The sequence below is a fragment of the Lepisma saccharinum genome, chromosome 19, assembly GCF_977018435.1.
Source record: "Lepisma saccharinum chromosome 19, izLepSacc3.1, whole genome shotgun sequence".
NCBI classification, from domain to species: Eukaryota; Metazoa; Arthropoda; class Insecta; order Zygentoma; family Lepismatidae; genus Lepisma; species Lepisma saccharinum.
This window is the reverse complement of record NC_139247.1, coordinates 33734402-33756647: the sequence shown is the minus strand read 5'-3', so window position 1 is coordinate 33756647 and position 22246 is coordinate 33734402. Positions and strand designations below refer to the sequence as shown.

Genomic DNA, 22246 nt, shown 5'->3' with positions numbered 1-22246 from the left:
ACCCCTACATATTTTTCTATTGCCACAAAATTTTGCATATATTGTACGTCTATACCTAATGGAACAAAATTAGCAACTATACGTTGAAATCGTAGAAAAAATGTTTGCCCATGTTATGATGGATCACCCTATTACAATAACTTAACTTTATTATTAAGTTCATAAAAATCTGTAACAAATATACTACAGGGAGGTTATTTCAGTCATTTACCCTCACAGCGTCGGCCGCCGAGCGGCTCCTTCATGCAACAGGTCCCGCCAAATTGATTTACAGGAAGTCCGTAACAGAAACAGCTTGTTTTTAATGTTTCCACTTTTCACAATTACAGTTACAATTACAATTGAAAGAAGCACGTACCTTGTCGCAAGGATGCTGGAAAAGGTGTCCTCCCAAATACAAATATTTCTGGCACCTTATTACTGACATCTAATCTTAGATTAGACATCGCTACTTTATCCTCAGTTGTCGCGAGAGCGCCGGCAGCTTATCGGGGGTCGGGGAGTTGTCAGCCGCGAGAGGGCGCTTCATACTGAACGAATGCGACACCTGCCGGCAGTGATGCCAACCGTAGGGACATGTCCCTACGCATAGGGACTTTTCACTATATTTCGCCCGCGTAGGGACAGATTTTACCAAATAAGGGAAAACGTAGGGACTTATTTCAATCCAGGAAAATAACATTTTATTGTGCAAAGGTGCAAAGCTTACTCGACAGTCAGTTGCACTTTCTTCGTGCTCGGTTTGGAATGAATGGATTAGTTTATCTGGATACTTTAGCGAGGAGGAGAAAAAGAAGTAACTAACAAATCTCCATCAGAATTTTGGAACATGTTATCGGTTACCAAGAACTTTCAAGGCAAGTTCTTTTTTGAAAACATTTCCACTCTCGCGAAAATAGTGCTAACATTGCCGCATTCTAACGCGGAAACGGAAATAATATTTTCAATGTTAAGTGATACAAAAACCAAAAAGAGAAATAAAATGGGACCAGAATTGTTCAAGACTGCAGGAAATACAGCATCACCAACCAGCATCTATCTCTTCACAGCAACAGCATGTATGACTTTAAATAACATAATCAACAGTAAACGACTCAACGTTATTCATTAGGGATGTGAGGGATCCCGAAAAGTCAGGACCGGGATCGGTAAAAAAAAATTCCCGTCCCGATCCCGACTTCGGGAAATGACTTCCCGACTTTTCGGGATCCCAAGCAGTCGGGAAATATCGAATGGTCACTTTATAAAGTCGTTAATTCTCGACGTTTTCTGCATTGTAAGTTTCTGGAACTTATCGGAACTTGTAAGTTTTTATTCTAGAAATGCAAAAAAAAATCACCTAAAGTGAAAATGTGTAGAATTCGAGATTTCCAGAGCTTCGGGAAATTTCTAACATTTCCCGTCCAAAACTGCAAATTTTTTCGTTCCGAATGTCGGGATTTAAAAAAATTCCCGTCACAATCCCGTCCCGACCCAAAAGATTCTGTCCCGCACACCCCTGTTATTCATTAAGGCAAGAATTTACAATACCGGACCCTTCTGTAATTTCTATGCTACGTCTTATACTCACGAAATAATTAATCGTGATGATTTATCTGAAGTTAACATGTTGATGTGAGGTGAAAAAATTGTTCATTAACGTGTAGAAGTTGTAAAATAAGCTTTTCAATTCTCGCAATGATTCTCAGTATACAAGTATGGTAGCCATATTTGTTGATATGAACAATTGACGACGTTCGCAATCAGTTACGCTGTCAACAGCGTTGCCATACTGTTGATTTCATACTTGGAGAGCATAGATCGTGTAAGAATGGCGGAAGAGAACAGTAAAAAAGTTGTTAATGTTGTACAGATTGTTAGGTGGAATGTGCAGGTAGATGGCCGTGTGCTAATTAATAAACTTATATTGCCCAAAGAAGGTGCTTACATGTGACAGCGACAATCACGATGTAGAACATCATGTGGAGTGTGGACTGATTTGATTACAGGTAAGTTTGGCAATAGTGCATCGATCGTAAAATTGCAGGATACGAAAATGGCGTCTTTTGCCGTTAAAGTGCTACGAAAAGATTTTTTATCGGTGTGTAATCACAATTAGCGCAAAACCATACATGGATAGCCCCGCTGACCATTCTCGGTAAGGTTAGGTTAAGTTAGGTTAGGCAAGGCAAACATAGTTAAAATTTGGGGTCGTAGTAATATCAGGAATGTATATTTCTTTTTTTAAGTATTGGAAACACAAAATCTTCCAGTAAATAATTAGTAATCCTGCCAATCGCGGACCACTCAGTTTCACTTATTTTGCAATTTCCACACGTGACCCACAAATGTTAACTTCAAATTCGTGATTAAGAGGCCTCAATTAGTGAGCATGCGAAATATTACAAAAAACGGGGAGGGGTCCTGTATTGTAAATTCGCTCCTTCATTAATTGTGGAAGCACCTAGCAGAAAGATTTGGTAAGTAAATGTGTATATTTTATCTTCTGTTTTGCATGCTCATGAAGTGTTGTTTTTGCAGTCGCTTTACTTGGCGTGGGGACATTGCCGAAAAGTGGTTAGCAACACTGTCGGCTACCAGACGTAGTGAGTGTACCGTACCCTCATGCTCACTTCTGTTTGCGTTTATCAGTACGCGTGTTTTTTATACTGTGTTATTGAGTTGGTGTGCTAGTGATTTATTGTGTGTTAATTGTTATTCATTCATTAGTTATGCCGCTAAACAAATATAGTCTTGTACAAAGAGTTTTTATGTACGATAATTACGTGAAAACGATTTCTTGCAGAAAAGTGGTCAGGCAATTACGAGAGACAGGATCTCTTGAACCTAAGAAACGTATTGTATTACTGTTGAAGGAGGTCATTTTCAACATCTCTTATAACACAGGAGGTTAGTGATCATCATTATTATTACTTTTAAATATCATTTTACGCTTTCGGTTTGCTTTATGCACCGGGATGCTGTCTTCCCTTTCTGTCAACTGAGGATAAAGTAGCGATGTCTTATCTAAGATTAGATGTCAGAAATAAGGTGCCAGAAATATTTGTATTTGGGAGGACACCTTTTCCAGCATCCTTGCGACAAGGTACGTGCTTATTTCAATTGTAATTGTAACTGTAATTGTGAAAAGTGGAAACATTACAAAACAAGCGGTTTCTGTTACGGACTTCCTGTAAATCAATTTGCCGGGACCTGTTGCATGAAGGGGCCGCTCGGCGGTCGACGCTGTGACGGTAAACGACTGAAATAACCTCCCTGTAGGTATCCGTGATAGTAAACGCAGCTCCAACGTTTACTACAATGTAAATTAACTTGATCGTCACCTTGTTAAAGAATCTACAAGGAATGAAATATCGACAATTGCTAGTTTAATTACTTTCAACAGATGTAGCGTTTAAATTTAATGCCTGCTAAAATTCCTTTGTTGAACAATAGATTATTCCACTAACATACAGGCTATTGCTTTTATTGCATACAGAAGGAGATATTTTGGGACTATTGCTGCGATGTAGATTTTGGATTAGGCTATATTAAAAATGTATTTGTTTGGTAGGCGTGTTTTGACGTCATAGGCCGCTCTTACAACAAATCCTTGCCCCAAAACTTAAGAAGTTGCATTTAATGTACGTAGAACCGCGAATGCTTCATGTGAAGTTTTCGTTTTAACGATAACACCAAAAAGTTCAGGATAGCAAAATAAGGTGTTTAAAATGTATTTCGATAGGTTTAGGAGGAAAGTTTTCAGTGTTTCGGATTCGCAAAATAACGCGAATTATGCCATATTTAAAGAATAACACCGAACTTTGCGCTTTGATGTGTAAAACATTGCGATATACAGGGTGTTGCAAAATACCTGTTACAACGCTTGGGAGGTGGTTCGACAAGTAAAAACGAGGAAAAAATGTCATGTGAAAAAATGTCGAAATCGGCACCGTTTGCGAGTGACAGGCGTGCGAAAATCGCCTCACACCATGCGTAAAGTACAATAACTCAAGAAGGAAGAAAGATATCAATGTCGGAATAAAAGAATACAAACAAAATCGTGCCTGACGAATACAATGGTGCAGCAATTGAGGCCCAGTGTAAATTGCGCAAGGTGACTCTCAAAGAAAGTGGGGAATCCCGATGGAAAATATAGGAAATTTACTACTATTTTCTACATAATGTTGAGATCGGAATGTAGGCAGTAAAAAATGACGACGTATGTCCACATGTCCCACTACTGCTGGGACACCGTCCCACACTCGGGAAATAGGAAATTCACTCGAAAATGACGCTATGCCGTCAAATTACGCTCAGATTGATTTCAGCTAATTGGTACAGAAAGCTCCACTAGAGGCGCTGTGAGTGTAGGTCACCTGTTACGTATTAGTGTTGGTGGATACTACGTAGAGACTGTAGTCGACCGTTGTTTTTCCTGTCTTGTTCTGCGTCTCGCAGCGTGGAGTTTAGTCTGGCGTGTGTGTATGGTTGAATTGCGCTAAGGAATACTGTACGTAGAGTACGTATTCCCGTGTTCTTTCTCGGTTTGCAACAACTGCGTGGACACCTGTGTGACATTACGTGGGTGCTAATCACGGTAGTTGTGATCCGTCACTCGGAGGGAAAGTGCCCCTGTTTCTGGGCAGTTCTCGAACAAGACAATGGTGGAGTACTCTACCCACGAGCTTGCTGTTATGCATCTCGTTTATGGAGAGGCAAACCGAAACAGCCGTGAAGCACGTCGTTTGTATCACGAACGTTTTCCCAATAGGCGATTACCAGCACATGCACTCTTTCAAAGACTTGATGCTCGACTGCGTGAAACTGGATCTCTACTACCCCGTAGGTGGGATTGTGGAAGACCCCGCACTGTGCGCACTGTGCAATTTGAAGAGGACGTGTTGGACGCGATACGAGACCGTCCTGACACCAGCACACGTGTCATTGCTCGTACTCAACAAACCCACCATAGCAATGTGTTCCGCGTTCTTCGAGAGGAGGGATTGCACCCATACAAATTGCATAAGGTGCACCACATACTGCCCACGGACTTTCCCCTACGCATGGATTTCTGCCAATGGTACGTGCAACAAACTCTTTCCATTCCAGAGTTCCCAACAATAGTTTTGTGGACCGATGAGGCAATGTTCACCAGGGACGGCATGTTCAATAGCCACAACAGCCACGTCTGGGATATGGACAATCCGCATGCAATCATTGTGCGCCATCATCAACATAGGTTCGCAGTGAATGTGTGGTGTGGCGTAGTAGGTGACCACTTGATAGGCCCGTACATTTTGCCATCTACTTTGTGTGGTGGGAATTATCGGGTGTTTCTACATGACGTATTACCTGAACTTTTGGAAAACGTGCCACTGGCAGGTAGACAACGTATCTGGTTTCAACACGACGGCGCCCCCGCACATTTCGACCGGGGAGCCAGAGCCTTACTCAACGATATTTTCGGCGATCGTTGGATTGGCAGGGGTGGACCTTTACCGTGGCCACCTCGTTCCCCCGACCTCACACCACTGGATTTCTTTGTGTGGGGAGAAATGAAAAGGCTCGTGTATGAAACCCCTGTGGAAAGTGCTGAGGATCTCGTTGCTCGTGTTAGTGCCGCTGCTGGGACAATTGGTGACATGCCAGAGGTATTTGCACGTACCAGACAATCAGTGCTTCGCCGATGCCATCTTTGTCTTGAAGTCAATGGCGGACATTTTCAACAACGTCTCTGAGTATACCGGTGTTTGTGTGAGCCCCTATCAGCACCACATAGTGTCCTTTAGTGAAAGGTACGAGTGAAGATGCTGGATATCGCTGTACTTCATACCGTCGATCTGCATGTGCGGAGGTTGTGCGCTTCTCAGTGGAATCCCTTCCAGATGTGCTGTGCCTGGAAATGTTACATGCCATTGTGTGCGTTTTCTCGCCATTCTCCGTCTTCATTCCTTCGAGGATTACCCACTTTCTTTGGGGAGCTCTCTTGTAGTATATGTACAGCCTAACGACATGTGGCCATTGTTTAACTTTTGTTTTTCGTACTGCAAAGTAGTGTGTCAACATTAAGGGATTGAAAACTTTTTTTTATGATTTTCCAGTATTTTTTTCCATTTGGGATGGTGTCCCAGCAGTAGTGAGACATGCGACAAATTGGTTTCTTTTCTTCGAACCGCAATGTGAACCGTGTACTACAGGAGATTTGCAGTTATTTTCCTATTTCCCGGGTGTGGGACGGTGTCCCAGCAGTAGTGGGACATGTGGACATACGTCGCCATTTTTTACTGGCTACATTCCGATCTCAACATTATGTAGAAGATAGTAGTAAATTTCTTGTATTTTCCATCAGGGGATTCCCCACTTTCTTTGAGAGTCCCCTTGCGCAATTTACACTGGGCCTCAATTGATGCACCATTGTATTCACCAGGTACGATTTTGTTTGTATTATTTTATTCCGACATTGATATATTTCTTCCTTCTTGAGTTATTGTACTTTACACATGGTGTGAGGCGATTTTCGCACGCCTGTCACTCGAAAACGGTGCCGATTTCGACATTTTTTCACATGACATTTTTTCCTTGTTTTTACTTGTAGAATCACCTCCCAAGCGTTGTAACAGGTATTTTGCAACACCCTGTATATAATATAAACAGGGGATAACACTTCTGTTCAAAGCGCTATGAGTTTTGTTATTTATAGTCTTTAGTTGGTGAAAGTTCGATTCAGAAGAGTTTGTGATGCTTCATTTATTGCAGTTTGGCGTAGATACGACTGACTGCGCTTTGACCTCGTCCTGAAATAGAATTCACTACGGTGATCTTCCCAGAAGATCTTATTATTTTGTCTGAATGCGAAAATTTTAAACATAGAAGAAAGAGTTGAAAACGCATGTAAAAATGACACCGATTATAAAATAATAACACCAAACTTTACATTAAACCGCTAAAAATATCACCGAAATGCAGTAAAAAATAACATCGAAATTTAGGGGGAAAATAAAACGAAAGTTTCACGTCCCTATTAATGAGTAGTAAACATAATCTGGCACATTGATATTCTGTAGAATAAGACCATTATCATTTATAATAAGCCATTAACTTGATTTATTGATTGACTTCTTGTTTTATGTTCACTTTATGCACAGGAAGGCAAATCGGGACTGAACCTACAGTTTAAAGTGAGATCCGAACCACTGTGACATGTGCCTCCACCGGGTATGGAACCCGGGATCCCTTGATTACAAGGCGACGATGTTACCATTACGCCATCGGGGAAGCTAAAAACATTAACTTCTTAAATGTCCTTACATTATCTCTTGACCTAAATTAAAAAGTACACTCTTAACATATTGTTCAAATTTGTGATGGCTTGAAACTTACTTCACAAGAAAATTTCCTGCTAAAAAAAAACAAAAACTAAAAGTGATATCTATATTAGCAATTCCATCAAGTTAATGATATTACTCTTAAATGTAGTTTAGATTTACAAATAACAAACAACACGGAAACATTTTTAAAATTATAGGAAAGTTGTAATACCTTATTTAAATGGAATAAGAAGAGCTTGTGATGTTAATACTGTATATTTCAGAAGTAAGTTATTTTCTCCCCCACCCTCCACTCTCTATGATTTTACCTAGTTTGTAATAAGACGCAAAACGTAATAAGCTAGTACTTTGAATCACATTTCATTAGATAAACTTCAGTGATTGTGTTTTTCTTGTACTTTGCAAAACAGAAAAATCGTGATCACTAGTGAATAATGAAATTATTATTTCTTCGACATTTCACACCAAAAAATAAAATATTTCTATATTTATTTGTTATAAATAGATGATAGATCACTACAATATATATTTTTGCTGTCAATGTTTTTATTTAATTTAGTAGATAGATAGACAAGTCGTTAAAAAATAGACTATATTCATATACATAAATTATGTAAAGAAACTTCGTAATTCCTTCAGTCCTGCTGTCTTATCATATCATATTTAGTCATGAGTATTCAAGTGGTTGATTGATTGAGTTCGTGTTTTAAGTCCACTTTATGCATAGTAAGAGTAATTGGGACGGGACCTACAGTTTAATGTGTGTTTAATGTACCTCCACCGGGTATCGATCCCGGGATCCCTTAATTACAAGGCGACGACGCTACCACTGCGCCATCGGGAGGTCCTGAGTATTCAAGAAAATTGTTCGATTGCTTACTAATAGAGATAAATAGATGGGCCGTTCTTTTAATCACCCGATCTAACATTTGAAGATACTACAACGTAAAAATATAATCGATTGTTGAGTTCGATAATTTTACTGTCATGCACAGACGGACTGGCAAATCTATGTAACTTACATAGTCTTATATGAGTATTTGGTAGATCTTAAATTTTGGAAAATTTCAAATCTTCACGCCTGCTAGATTCTGATATGGACAGACCACTTTAGATCGATTGTTTACATCGAGTTAATTAATGTTACTTTGCGCACCAAAAGTTGCCTTTATAATCGAGTAGTTTCAGGGGTAATGATAAATCAAACAGACGGACATACGTGACCAGAGCATAAGAGTACTTGCGTCAGCTTTGTCGCTTAGTACCCTTAATTTAGAAGGAAACTAATTATTATAATGATGCAATTAAATATTCAATGGGAAATATTTCTATCAGTTACCAGTTAAGAACTGGTATGTGAGCAAACATCTTAGAGTAAAAAAGAACGAGTTAGCGTGCAGGGGTTGGTGTTTTAAAGTCCACTTTATGCACAGTAAGGCTAATAGGTACTGAACCTACAGTTTAAAGTTGGATCTGAACGACTATGTGCCTCCACCGGGTATCGAACTCGAAACACCTTGATTACAAGGCGACGACGCTACCACTGCGCCATGGGGGACCCCTAAAGGGGAACGAGAAATCACCTGTGAATAAGGGCAGTGTGTAGACGAGACTTACTAAAGTCTCGTTCACTTCTTGAATCTTGAAATACCGAGTGTCCCAGAAGTCTTTCCCTGATTACTAACTTTATTCATATCCGCTATATGCAAGGTAGATATGTGAAAGTGGTGCCAAAATGTTGGAAAACTAACCAAGTTTATTTTTTGCAGGTTTCAATAATGTGGCTGTAGTGTAGCAGTGCCAGTGCCAAGGAATCCGGAATTAATGCTCTTGACATCGGGTGGCATCTTTCCATACAATGTTTCTTGGACTTGACAGGATTTGGGAATGAAGATCAATTCCATTTTTTAAATACCAACTTATTGATGGCAATATTCTATACGAAAGCATTCTGTACATTTGAAAGTTCCTCTGCACTGTTATTGGTGACCGGGTCTCGTGATACCAGAGGACATGCTGAGCTTTTTCCTGATTTGTGAACATTTCCGGTTTTCTGGGCACTGACACTGCTACACTACAGCCACGTTACTCAACCGTGCAACAAATAAACTTGGTTAGTTTTCCAACATTTTGGCACCACTTTCACATCTCTACCTTGCATATAGCGGATATGAATAAAGTTTGAAATCAGGGAAAGACTTCTGGACACCCGGTATATTGTATAAATACAGTACAGGTTATAGTCCGTACCCTCGGCATAGATGGAGTTGGAAGGAAGAAGTGGAATCCGTGACAAGTGAGTTGAGGGGTTGCGTACATCCAATTTCACCGGCAAGTGGAATGCTTGCAGCTGATACACGGGCCACGTTCTAGCGGCACAATAACCAAATGAAAGCTTTGTACGTACATACTATATCCACATATATGTAATATAATCACTTTCCCCCGTTCTTTTAACGTTACTGTAGCATACAAAATTAAATTCATAGGTTAGGATATCACTTGTGATACAATTTAGCAACAGGACAAGAACATTGGAAATATGGTGTACGGTGTCAGAAAATTCAAAGGAGACAAATCGGCAATTTTGTAAATACGATAGATTGAGTATTTTGGTAAAAAAAGGACCTCCCAGATGGCGCAGTAGTAGCGTCGTCGCCTTGTAATCAAGAGGTTTCGGTGGAGGCATATAGTGGTTCGGATCACAGTACCGATTACTCTTACAGTGCATAAAGTGGACTTACAACACCAATTAAATCAATCAATTTTTGGTACATTTTACAGCAAGTAGAAAACTTTGGACACTGGTCTACGTTTCATTTGGGCGAAATCGAACAATTCGTTTCAAGATGGTGGGTGAGAGAGTAATTTTCACATGTCGTGTGCGCTACACATTCCGGTCTCACCTATCGCACACCGTATTGAGCACCCTCGTGTACTGACGTTAGCGCAGATTGGTTCGTTGTTAGGTTAGGCATGTTAGACTTATTGATAAATACACTGCAATTTTTCGGGCTTGACTAAAACTCTATTATTTATGTTAAGAGCTTTAAACCTAACATGCCGAACCTAACAACAGTAACATTTATCGCGCCGTCAAAGGTGCTCAGTCAAGGCTATACTTTAGGAAGCATAGAACACAATACTGGTAGTAGTTTTTAAGACACCACTCTAGCCAGAGGCGTCTCCTGAACGCATGCGTCAATTGTGGGAAAGAGGGCAGCTTACTCTGCGACGACATTAATGAGCATTTCTACATTCTAATTTCTTCACATAGGAGATGTATTTATTTCAGACGAGAGCGCTCAACTACGCTTGTATTACATTTCTTGGATCCGAAATGAAAGAAAGTAATAATTATTTTCCCACAATTGACGAATGTGTCACTTCAGATCCGAGAAATGTAATATAAGCTTAGTTGAGCGCTCTCGTCTAAAATAAATACATCATCCTATATGAAGAAATTAGAATGTAGAAATGCTCATTAATGTCGTTGCAGAGTAAGCTGCTCTTTTCCCCACAATTGACGCATGCGCAGCATGAGTTCAGGAGACGCCTCTGACTCTTAGCTATAGTTGACATTACAAACATTGAAATGAATTGCATGGTAGAGAAGGGTTTCCTCTGTAAAATTGGATAGAAACTTTCCTACAGTTGGAAACCTTGGAGGACTGACTTGGTATTGCATTTCGATTAAATTGGACAACGCGTTTCAAGATAGCGGACTTTAAATATTCCGTTCCAAACTTTGAAAGTTGGTTGAGGCAAAGAAAAGCTGTTCTGAATAACTTTTTGTTCCAGGATTTTCATTTACTACATGAAGATTTAGAACACAGGAGCTCAAGATATGAATTGCAAAGGTTGCAGACAAAATGAAGACGTTAGCGAAAGAAGGAACAAAAGAAGAATTGTATCAAAGTAAGAGGAACGTAATATAAACAAGTTGCACAGTGTCTTTCGGTAAATACGAGGACACGGGGAAGCAAGGAACAAGGAAGAAGATGGAAATTTGAAATGAGCAAGGAAATAATGGGGGAGGGGGTGTAAAGATCTTGTGTAAACCAACCTCAGGGCTGTACACTTTAGAAGAAAGGAAAGGCGTTTATCGATTTCTCTCAGTGTTGCAAACCTCCTTAATGAATAGAGACCCAATGTTAGGTACTAAAAATGTTCAGAATTGTCAGTCAAAGGCCACTAAATATTTCGAAAATAGGCATTTAAATAGGTACTCAAATCTTGCTACAAAATGAAATTCATCTTTAAATTGGGGTGTAACGAGTGGTCCTTTTGGAATACAGCCTAAAGCAAACCTCCCTTTCACGTAGTACGCTCTGTACTGCATTTAGCAGACTAGCCATGTTCTGGCGCCTGGACTCACAGTCAGTACAATCTTCTGTGTGCTCGCGTTGTATCAGTGGCGGCGATTGCGTTCCAAAACTCGGGGGCAAGGACCTTTCCCTTTCTCTTGGAATCAAGAGGCCATACTGCAAGGGCAAAAAGTTTTGGGGGTGGATCAAGTGCCTCCTTACCCCACTAATCGCCTCCACTATTTGTGATTTTCCTTCATCCATCTCATCCTGTCACCATTCATCATCGTCTTCGCGTTTAGCCAAAAGAGACAGAAAAGCGAAGTAATAAATTAAATCAATCATTCAACGCTCTATTTAATTAGGAGAACATACCTGATTGCACATGACAAGATGTTTCAAAATTTCCGCAGTTTTTTCTTCTATCCGACAACACATTTTTCAGCACCGAAAATAATCTCTGCACGTTCACTGACGTTAATGGAACATATATAAACAGCGATGTAAATTAACAGGCAGACTGTTAAATTTTAATGGTACAATATTGTACAGTCACTGACAATAAAAAATGAAACGCCTAGAGCTTTGAAATACTCGCTTCCCTGCAAGGCGATATGTGTTGCCTAACTCTAGCGATAAGTGGATTTTAGTAGCAAAATCTACCACCGCCGTAGACTTAGGCAACACACATAACGCCAGGATGTAGGTGTCCCATTTTTATTGGCAGTGACTGTACAATATTTTACCATTAAAATTTAACAGTCTGTCTGTAAATTTACAAGAACAGAAGGCAAGAACGCATCCGTAAATTTTAATGTTTTATGATGAATAAACATAGATAACATTATAAATTGGATGTATGCACCAAATACTGAATGATTCAAAATTCAATCATTAAAATTATGTTCATTCGGTTAACTATGTTACGGCTGTTTACACTTTTGAAACGGTCACGGTTATTATTTATGTAAAGGGTGTCCAAAAATGATTACCTTGATTTCATAATGTTCTTACTCTTTAGTCATTGCACTGATTTTGGTTTATCTCTTGCAGATGTGTTGGACAAAACGTCGAGTTTTTCTGGCTGTGTGAAATTAATATGCAGGTTCGTCACTAGGGGCACTGCTGCTGTTTAATCTGATATAATCTTTTACCCTTTTCGACTGTACCTGTTTCTATAAACTACTGCATTCAAGATTTTATCAACTTCACATCTGTTGGTTGTTTTCCATAGTGATTTTGAAACTTCCGTTGCACAGTTTTTGGGGATTTCGTCTCATCCAACCACACGACACACTGAGCCCTTTCTTGTGTAGAAGCCATGTTTTCAGATTAAACAACAGCAGTGCCCCTAGTGACGAACCTGCATATTAATTTCACACAGCCCGAAAAACTCGACGATTGGTCCAATCTGCAAGAGAAAAACCAAAATCAGTGCAATCCCTAAAGAATAAGAACATTATGATATCGGGGCAATCATTTTGGGACACCCTGTATAATTGAAAGCCTTAGACCCTCATTTCTTCAGTCACCCTTTCGTACACTGCAACATGAACTTACATTGTCAGTTTTATAACATTTGTAACAATCTCGTACAGGCATCTTGCCATTTTCTGGTCTCTGTTATCACTGGATTGATCGAACGGATCACTACAGTGATGCATAGAATATTTTCGCTTTTATCCACTATTTGTCAACATTTATCTGGTTTTATAGCGTAAATGTCCTTTTTGAAGTATTCTGGTTCGCTTAACACAAAATTATGAATTATTTCACTGAACACATTACAGGAGACGAGGAAGGAAATTCTAAATCTAGGGAGTTACATTTGGATGTGATGAAACCAAACAAAAATACATATCTTAAGATCTTACTTTTGTTAATTTCTTTCCCAAAAATTTCACAAACATGTATTTGGTGCTCTGGACACAACCACTTCATATATTTCTAACAGATTGTAGAACATACGTATGTAGAAATACTACATATCCAACAAAACATACCCGTCAATGGTCGCGTGGATCACCGATTCAAGCCCGTTTGGCCCATTTCCCTCTCGCCCAGTACCCAAGAACTTGTTTTATTGGCCCAAGTGATAACACGCGCCAGAACGGAAGTACCGTTTCGCCCAGAGGGAAATCTGAAAGTAAAAATCGTGTAGAGCCACGTGTCCTTTCTCTTTACACCCCACCTATAACCTAACCTAACCTCACTGGCTAATACTATTGTTGATATTGTGTTTGTACTGTGTATTCTTATGTACATGTATCTGTATTTCTGTTAATGCATTAAACAATGCGACAAGGCTCCCCTTTGGAAGCCACACCTGATTATTTGGCTTTTTACTTTCACATTTCCCTTCACATTCAAACCATCTTTTAAAAATTCCTTCTGGGTGAAACGGTACTTCCGTTCTGCGCGTGTTATCCCTTGGGTCAATAAAACAAGTTTTTCCGTACTGGGCGAAACGGGAAGACACGCGGATCACTATTGCCCTCCATTGAAATATAAGCTCCAATAACAAGTCAACAATGGATCTTTTTCAAAGCAATGCTGAACGAACAGACTTCCTTGACTGTTACGGGAAGGTACACTCCTGTTCACATAAAGCGGCACATTTTGTAAGGTTGTGCAGTTCAAATATGTTTTGTTTTCTTTGCTTTATATTACTTCGCTTCTTGTGCCACTTTTGGCTAACTTGCGAATATGGGGATGAGTGATGATATGATGAAATTGATGAATGGACACTCACAAACATCCATGCCCAGTCCAGGATTCGAACCCGTGACCCCTGGCGTCTTAGCGCGATGTGATAACCACTCCGCTACGGGGGCCGGCAGTTGAAATATGTGCCACAGGAGTGTACACTGGGAGCCAAGGTCAAGGTAAAGTTCCCCGTACATTGCCATAAAGGCACATTTAGGAGATGTGGGGGTAGAGCACCACACATTCTCGATCTAGGCCATTTTGAAGGTGATGTGATCAGCACCATTCTCCGGTTGCCTTCACCCCCCCCCCAGGGTTGCCCCCAGGTACCCATTGATTTGAGACTGGGTGAGTCCCAGAGCCGCTTTATGCGGGGACAAGGCCGAAAAGATTACGACCTTAAATTACCCATCCTGGGAATCGAACCCGGCTCTCCCGCGTAGCAGTCAGGCTCAAGAATATTACCAAACTCCAGTATCACGTGAAGATATATCATTGTGATCTATGCGACCATTGCAGACTTAATGAACAATTTGAAAATATGAATAGTAGATTCTTTCCAAATATGGATACGAATGTAGAAATGCAGAACTTGAGAACACATTTAGAAGGTGGAATTTCTCCCGTTTCAATTCTAGAGCGATAGACTCACCGCCTCGTAGCAGTTGAGGTCCAGCAGGAAGACGGCGCATCTCTCGCACTTGAGCAGCTCTCTCGCTTCCTTCATGATCTTCGACACCAGGCACTCCAGGTTGTTCTGCTCCTCAAAGATGCTGCGGGCCAGGTTCAGGAGGATCTGGCGAAATAGAAGAAACACCATGAAATAATAAGCCAAACATGAAGACAAAGCATCTTCAAAAAATGCTCAAAACTTCAATGACAGAATAGCGTAAAAAGTATTATCAAACTTACAATTTCATAAAGAATGTTATTATGCTACGATGCCAGCAAGTCAGTGTGCCATATTGCTTGTTACTACGACGGTTCCCGATTCTCTCTCATTTTGTGGAAAACTTTGCTGAATTTTTCAAGTTTTCAACGTTAAAATACATTCAAATACTTAGGAGTAATGTTAGCAAAGGAAAGCTACATTAATGAGTCAAAAGCAACTTAATTCCGGTAATATATGTTACTGTTGTATTCATGACGTTTGTAACGTCCCCGGCTGTCAGCCTGGATTGTAACTTTATAAATTATTAAGGTTGTATTTTCATTAGTTGATTTTGTAATGGCACTTCTGATCTGTATGTTAATTAATACCCTAAGTTGGTAACTTTGGCTGTATTCAATATACCTTAAGCACCGAGTTCATATGTATGCCACTAGAGGCGCCTCGCTAATAGTTATTACTGTGCGCAGCTGTTCAGCGCAACCATAGTAAATCTAAGTAGTTCCTAGAATCGCCACATGCTTACGCTGCGATCGGGGCTACCAATGCTATAAAAGAATCCTGATTGTGGCCCTAGTATCAGTTGGTTTCTGGACACTGACTGGAGCACATCGAGGGCTGGCTCCTCAGCTTAGGCTGAGAGATCCACCTCCAGCCCAAACAGCCTGGTCTGAACCCGGTTGAGACTGAGGAGAGGTATCCGGACCTTGGTTCGACCCCAGCCTCGTGCTGAGGAACAAGGTACCCGAGCCTTAGTTGGCTCGTCCCTAAGTCTTTAACTGAGCGGTAGGTAATCGAACCAGATTCGATCCCGGCTTCGTGCTGTGAGGAGTCTCTTGTCATACCGACTGGTTTGACCCCCGGTGTTGTCACCGCGTACCGTGGGAAGGCACCCGAACGTAAGTTCGTACCAGTATGTATATACTGAAAGTGAAAGTGCCAGAACGTTTCTCTTTTGGTTTATATATATATCCCCACCCCTACTCCTCGCTCTGAGAGAGATATATTCTTTAACGAAGGCCATGACTATAATCAGGATAAGTAAATTTTAGTATCAATGTCATTGGCACCCGATTAAAAGTTAATAGCGCCAAGGTAAAGGAACTTTAGGATTAATAAGGGGCACATTTTAATAATAGTAAATTGTTTAAGAATTGTATTAATTTTGGTATATGCAAGTTTTTCTCATTCTGCCGTTGTAAACGAGTGTAGTTTTACGCAAAGGAATTTTTATTGTAATTTGGACTTTGTAAATTACGAAAATTGTAAGCAAGTTTTGGCAAAAGCATGTTCAAAGAGCCTTTATTTAAATAAATAGTTATGCAATGTTTAGTAATCGAGTTTCCCACATTTTCACCCAGCAAGCCCTGAGTGTATAAGAGTTCTCATACTCCCGACAGAAGTGAGTAGCAATAATGGGTAATGCAACAGCGGCGGCCATTGGCGCACCGTTCGCCCTGCACCCTGGTTGCCGTTGGTTCGTGTCTTTACGAACGTTGCACGTTTTATCCTCTAGTGTAATACACTGGCATACTAGAGTGATGGGGCTAGAGCCCCCTTCAAAATTTTGAAACATTTCAAATAAAAACATTGAAAAACTCGGGAAATCCAGGGTGGTAAATGCAAACCTTTCATGAAAAGATTCCCGATCGCCATTTTTGAGATTAGAAACAATTAAATATTAGAAATATCTTATTGGCTATTCCGCTCCTGTAGAAAGTATCTATGTGCTATACCATCACCTTTACAATTCAGGCCCCTCTAAAAGAATCCTGCTTACGCCAGTGGTCTTATATCGATCTAACGGTTAAAGAATAGAAGCTACAGTCCGGCTGCTTCAGCGGAAACCATGGACAGAAGTGCGCATGCGCCAACTGGACTTGTTCAGTGTCAAAATAATGGTGACAGCAGAAATCACAGACCTCTAATTACAGTCTGAAAACGATGAGCCTTTGTTTGAAGCCGTGCATAGTCCTGGGACTAGAAATATGGCGGAGATGCACATTAGAGCTTGTTAAGTTTTCATTTTTGTGAAGAAATTATTTGTACTCACTTGTGGAGTGTAATATGTAGAGTTATATACTTCTTAGTAAACTTAAAAATTACAATTTTGTGTGGTGCAATGACTCACAATCTTCAAAATAGTTGTTGCAAGTAGAAATATGAAGGTATGCTTGCCGCCATGATAGTATCACCCTCTCTTCGAAATTTTTGTCATAAAGTTGACCCATATAAAAAGGCTTACGTTTCCGGTCTGGTACCTGGAGGTCTGTGGCATCAATGAAATTTTGGGAAGGGAAGGGTTCCGTGAAAATCGTTTGCTGTGGAAACATCAATGAAGTAAGTAGAGATTTGTTTCAAATTATGGAATGGTTCAGAATGAAAATAAAAGCAACCAAATCTATATAAACAAAATATCACAGGGTAGTTTGGTGGGTTTTTTAACTGTTTCCCCTCTCGCGTTTGGAATAGACCTTTCCAGGTAGTTTTGTCTTTCCTGGCTGGACTGTAGTAATTATGCCATCTGTAGTTTTGATGGATGTAAAAGGTGGTCGGTTACACTTATAAAACAATATAACAACAAATGCGTGGAGAAGTTACATTACATAATAATGAATTGCATTTTAGTAATAGAACCAATACCATGACAATATCGACAATTTGGTTTTCTGGCAATGATCCTGTAGAAACTCTGGTTTTGAGACGTGGATTTGAGAAACTATGAATAAATAGCGAAATAACCATTTCCAGGATTCAAACCAGGTAGCTCCATAAAACAAAATCATATGGACTCTATAAAGATGAATGTAAACAAACGTGATAGGATACGAGTCTCTTCAGGCACGCCACGAAAGCACCTGCAGACGGAGGCCAGGAGGAGCTCTTACCCCCCTGAAATAGCTGGGAAAAGTTCATGTAATTGGGATGGTGAAATTGCTGCTATATTTTAGTACAAATACAGAGGGGCCCCAAAAAATGTGTACACACTTTAACTATAAATAGCAAAAAAAATATTACTCTGAAATCGTAACTATTGTATTTACACGAAAATGTAATGTATCTGAGAGGTGTCCCTGTAATTTTGCAGTACCGCCGAACTGCTTCACGAACTACGTTCTTTAATGTGTCCAGTGTACGCGTATTGGCTGTCATTCTTTCTGTACCTGGCTAATGTTTTAAAACCACTTCAACACCGTCTGTCGTTGATCAACAACGACCTTGCTTCAGCCATATTGCTGCACTGTCTTATCGCTCAACGACATCGGCGCCATCTGAGAACATAAGACTACACCTTCACCTTCATGTGATCTGTGCCATCTATTGAGACAACATTGAACTACACTCTTTCTCTAAAATTAATTTTTCATTTCAATTTATTCCAAAGATATTGGCGAATAAAGAGTGTATATATTTTTTGTGGCCCCTCTGTATTATTATTTTCTGTGATTTACACTGTAACAGCAAACAACTGCCATGTCTAACAAAATAACGAGAGAACGTTTTCACCAGAGAAAATGGTTTCATGAAAATGAAGGTGTGTGAAATAGCGAAAAGAAGTCTGGAATTGTTCTTCAACAAAGAGATGGATGTTTATGGGAAGAAAACAAGGTGAATCCAGTTTCAATTTAAATAGTGGACTCAAGTCTGAATTTGACAACAACGCCAAAGTAATTTCAACTCCATATAAATATAATGATTTGTAAAATTATACAGGGTGTCCCAAAAGTAACGATTCATTTTCATGAAACCAGTAATGTATTGTTTTCTTTCACAGGTGTTTGAAGAGATGCTCTGTGTAGAAGAAAGAATAGCCATTGTTTCCTGGGAACTGGGTGGTACAACATTCGAGGAGGTGAGTGAGCTGACCATCGAAGATATGGAAAAGAGCCACCAACAAGGACCAATATCAGACTTCTTGTGAACAAATTCAGACGAACTGGTAGCGTGCTTAATGAGAAACGTCCTGGACGACCACCAACACCCGAGGGGACAGTCCGGAGCACTCGTGAGGCCGTTGAAAGGAGCCCACGTGCTTCCGTTCTTTGGCTGAGCCGTGAGTTGAACATTCCACTAACCAGCGTTTGGCGCACTCTTCGTTTTACTCTGAAGAAGAAGGCGTATCACATCCAGGTAATGCATCACCTAGCGGAGGAAGATTATGCAGTCCGTACTGAAATGTGTGCTGACCTTCTGGAGGCCGTGGAAAATTAAAAACCTGTCAGACAACCTCCTCTGCTCAGACGAGGCCACATTTCACACATGTGGTTTAGTGAATCGTCACAATTGCCGGATATGGGCAGACAGCAATCCTCATGAGTTGCAAAACTAGGAGAGAGACACCCCGAAGTTGAACGTGTGGCTAGGGATGACCAAGACTAAGATTTATGGACCGTTCATGTTTGCGGAGCAAACGGAAAAAGGTACAAGAGTTGCCTTGATATGCTTGAGCTTTTCATGGAACCACAATTGCAGTCTGATGAAATTCTGAATACCGTTGTGGTCCAGCAAGACGGGACACCTCCCCACTTTGCTCTAATTGTTCGCGATTACTTCAACCGCAAATTCCCGGGTCGGTGGATCGGTAGAGGTTCACCGCGTATCTGGGCTCCGAGGTCACCTGACCTTACCCTCTTAGACTTCTTCGCGTGGGGTTATTTCAAGTCCCTTGTGTACCGGGTTAAAAACATAAGCCTGGATCAGCTGCGTGGAAGGATTGTGGAGGCGGTCAACAGCATTACACCTGGTCCACTGCATAGTGTGTTCCGTGATACGGCGGAACGGTGGTCTCTGTGCGTTGACATGCAGGGTGGCCACGTTGAACTTTATTGATGTCTCGTGCCTTAAATGCGCCCTTTGTATGTATATATACGTTTCTATTATTTAACATGCTTTCAATGAAAATGAATCGTTACTTTTGTATATATATATATATACACACACACACACAAACACACACAAACACATATGTACATAACTATGTCCAAAAAGAGATACAAAATTGAATATATAAATAAAATTATTTAATAGATCGTACAAAAAAGTATACATCATCAAAAGTTGATATTGTAGCTTTCCACAAGTTGAGTTAATAAACCTCTGTCGTTTTTGTGAGATGATGGAATTGAGATATTCCTCGTATTCCACTTCCACCTAGGATTTTTATAAGAATTATTATTGGAAAAGTATTCACTAATCAATTGAAAAAGACAATATTTTCTCTACAAAATTGTTCCTTTTCAATTTCCCTCTTTCTTCTAAGCGTGAAGAGATGATAATTATTAGAGCCCGTAAGTTTGGCAAAATGCCTCTTTTTATCTACTGCATATATTGATAAAATTTTTCCGGATATACGTTTCTTATGTTGTATCGAATGTTTTGGAAGCCTTTTCATTTTGCCTATTTTGCCTATTTGGGACCCCATTGCCTATTTTTAATTATAATACCTTTTTTTTTGCCTTTTTCAATGAAATTTGACATTTTAAAAAAAAATGTGTATATAAATTATTTTTCTCCCAAAAAACGTTGTTGGCATTTATTTTTCTTCCGTTTATTATGTGAATAATTTTCGCCTTATTTAAGTAATATTGAACTGACGCATGTTTCAACATTGCTGAAGGAGAAAAGTGTGAGAAAAAAGTATTTCATGCTGAGTCAGGATATTGCCTTTCGGTTAACATTTCTTGTGCATGATTGACTGCTGAAGTGGACAGGTTGATTTCGAACACAAAGAAGATATTTCTGAAATCTCCCTCTCGAACCCGAAAATTTCAGGAAGTTGCGATTGAGCTTAGTTTACCTCAGCAATCAGTCTTGACGAGATAGGGAACCTGGATATCAGCAGCTATATATTATGCTAACAACCTTCAAAAAATCAGTGAGGTGATCGATGCTCTTCCAGGAAAATGAAGCGGCTTCAATTCGTGAAGTGAAAAAACTCCTGTGCTATTCAAGTTTACTTTTGCACATTATGGTGCATTGCCAGAGAAATTACAATTATAGCATCCATGAAAATCTTCGAGGAATCTATGCTGCAGATGATGGAAGTGCCAGGAGAAAAGGGGTCAGCTGTTGCGGAAAAGTGCTAACGGGTAGTGAGTGCAAATGAGGACTTGAAACAATTGAAAACAATTTGTGATATTATAAAAGGTGAAAATGCTGTTACCAAAATGAGTCCAGCTACATTAGCTTGTTATATGTATGCTCCAATAACTTCTGTCGAAGTAGAAAGATCATTTTCTATTATGAAAAACATTCTCTCTGACAGACGACTATCAATGAATGTTGAGAACTTAAAACACCTTGTAGTTATGTGCAATCAAGACGGAGAAAATTGAAATGCTCTTCCCAATTTAGATTTTAACATTTTGCCAGAAATTATAGATAAAAGTAAGCGACTTCTAAATGTGCCTTTTTTCGGTTTATTTTGCCTTCTTTATTTTTAGTGCCTATTTACCACATTATAAATGCCTTTTTGCCTACCTATTTTAACGAAAATAAATGCCTGAACTTCCGGGCTCTAATAATTATGTATAAAAAGAAAGGAAGGATAATCATTGAAAGTCAAAAAGAGGAAATTTAGTAATATAAAATATGTCATTATTCCCAGACAGTTAGCAATCAGCCTAGCCGGGAAATATTAATGGAATGCTTATGTCAGTTATTGGAGAGTTGGATTTACTGAGGAGGAGAAGCAGGAAGTGGGCGAGTAGGAAGGAGGACACCTGAATAACTGGGGATTGTTATGTGTGTGCATAATTATAATCTCTTTACGTAAGCTAGATATATTCAACTGTGTTAGCCATTCAGAATAATGATGTTCATAGTAATTGTTTCTACACTTTGTACATAGTAATCGAATAAAAAGTGTCTGAACTGATTCTATTTTTTGAAGGTTATTCTTTGCTGCCAAAAACCATAACTCATTCCCATATTCCAAACTTGTTCAGACCATTGTTTTATGCAGGTATGTTAAGGTACTATTTTTTTGAGAACTTTTCCATGAGAAAAATATAAAACTTTACATCTTCTATGCT

The 22246-nt window shown here is 39.7% G+C and overlaps 1 protein-coding gene across 2 annotated transcripts in view; it reads right to left on the bottom strand.

Moving 5' to 3' along the window:
* The window catches only part of Pde6 (phosphodiesterase 6), a 649430-nt gene that overhangs the window by 120086 nt on the left and 507098 nt on the right, over window positions 1–22246 (bottom strand). For both annotated transcript variants that reach the window (XM_083140787.1, XM_083140788.1), the window contains one exon: window positions 14976–15119. In XM_083140787.1, coding sequence (XP_082996913.1) covers window positions 14976–15119 — 144 coding nt within the window. The remainder of the gene's footprint in view (window positions 1–14975; window positions 15120–22246) is intronic.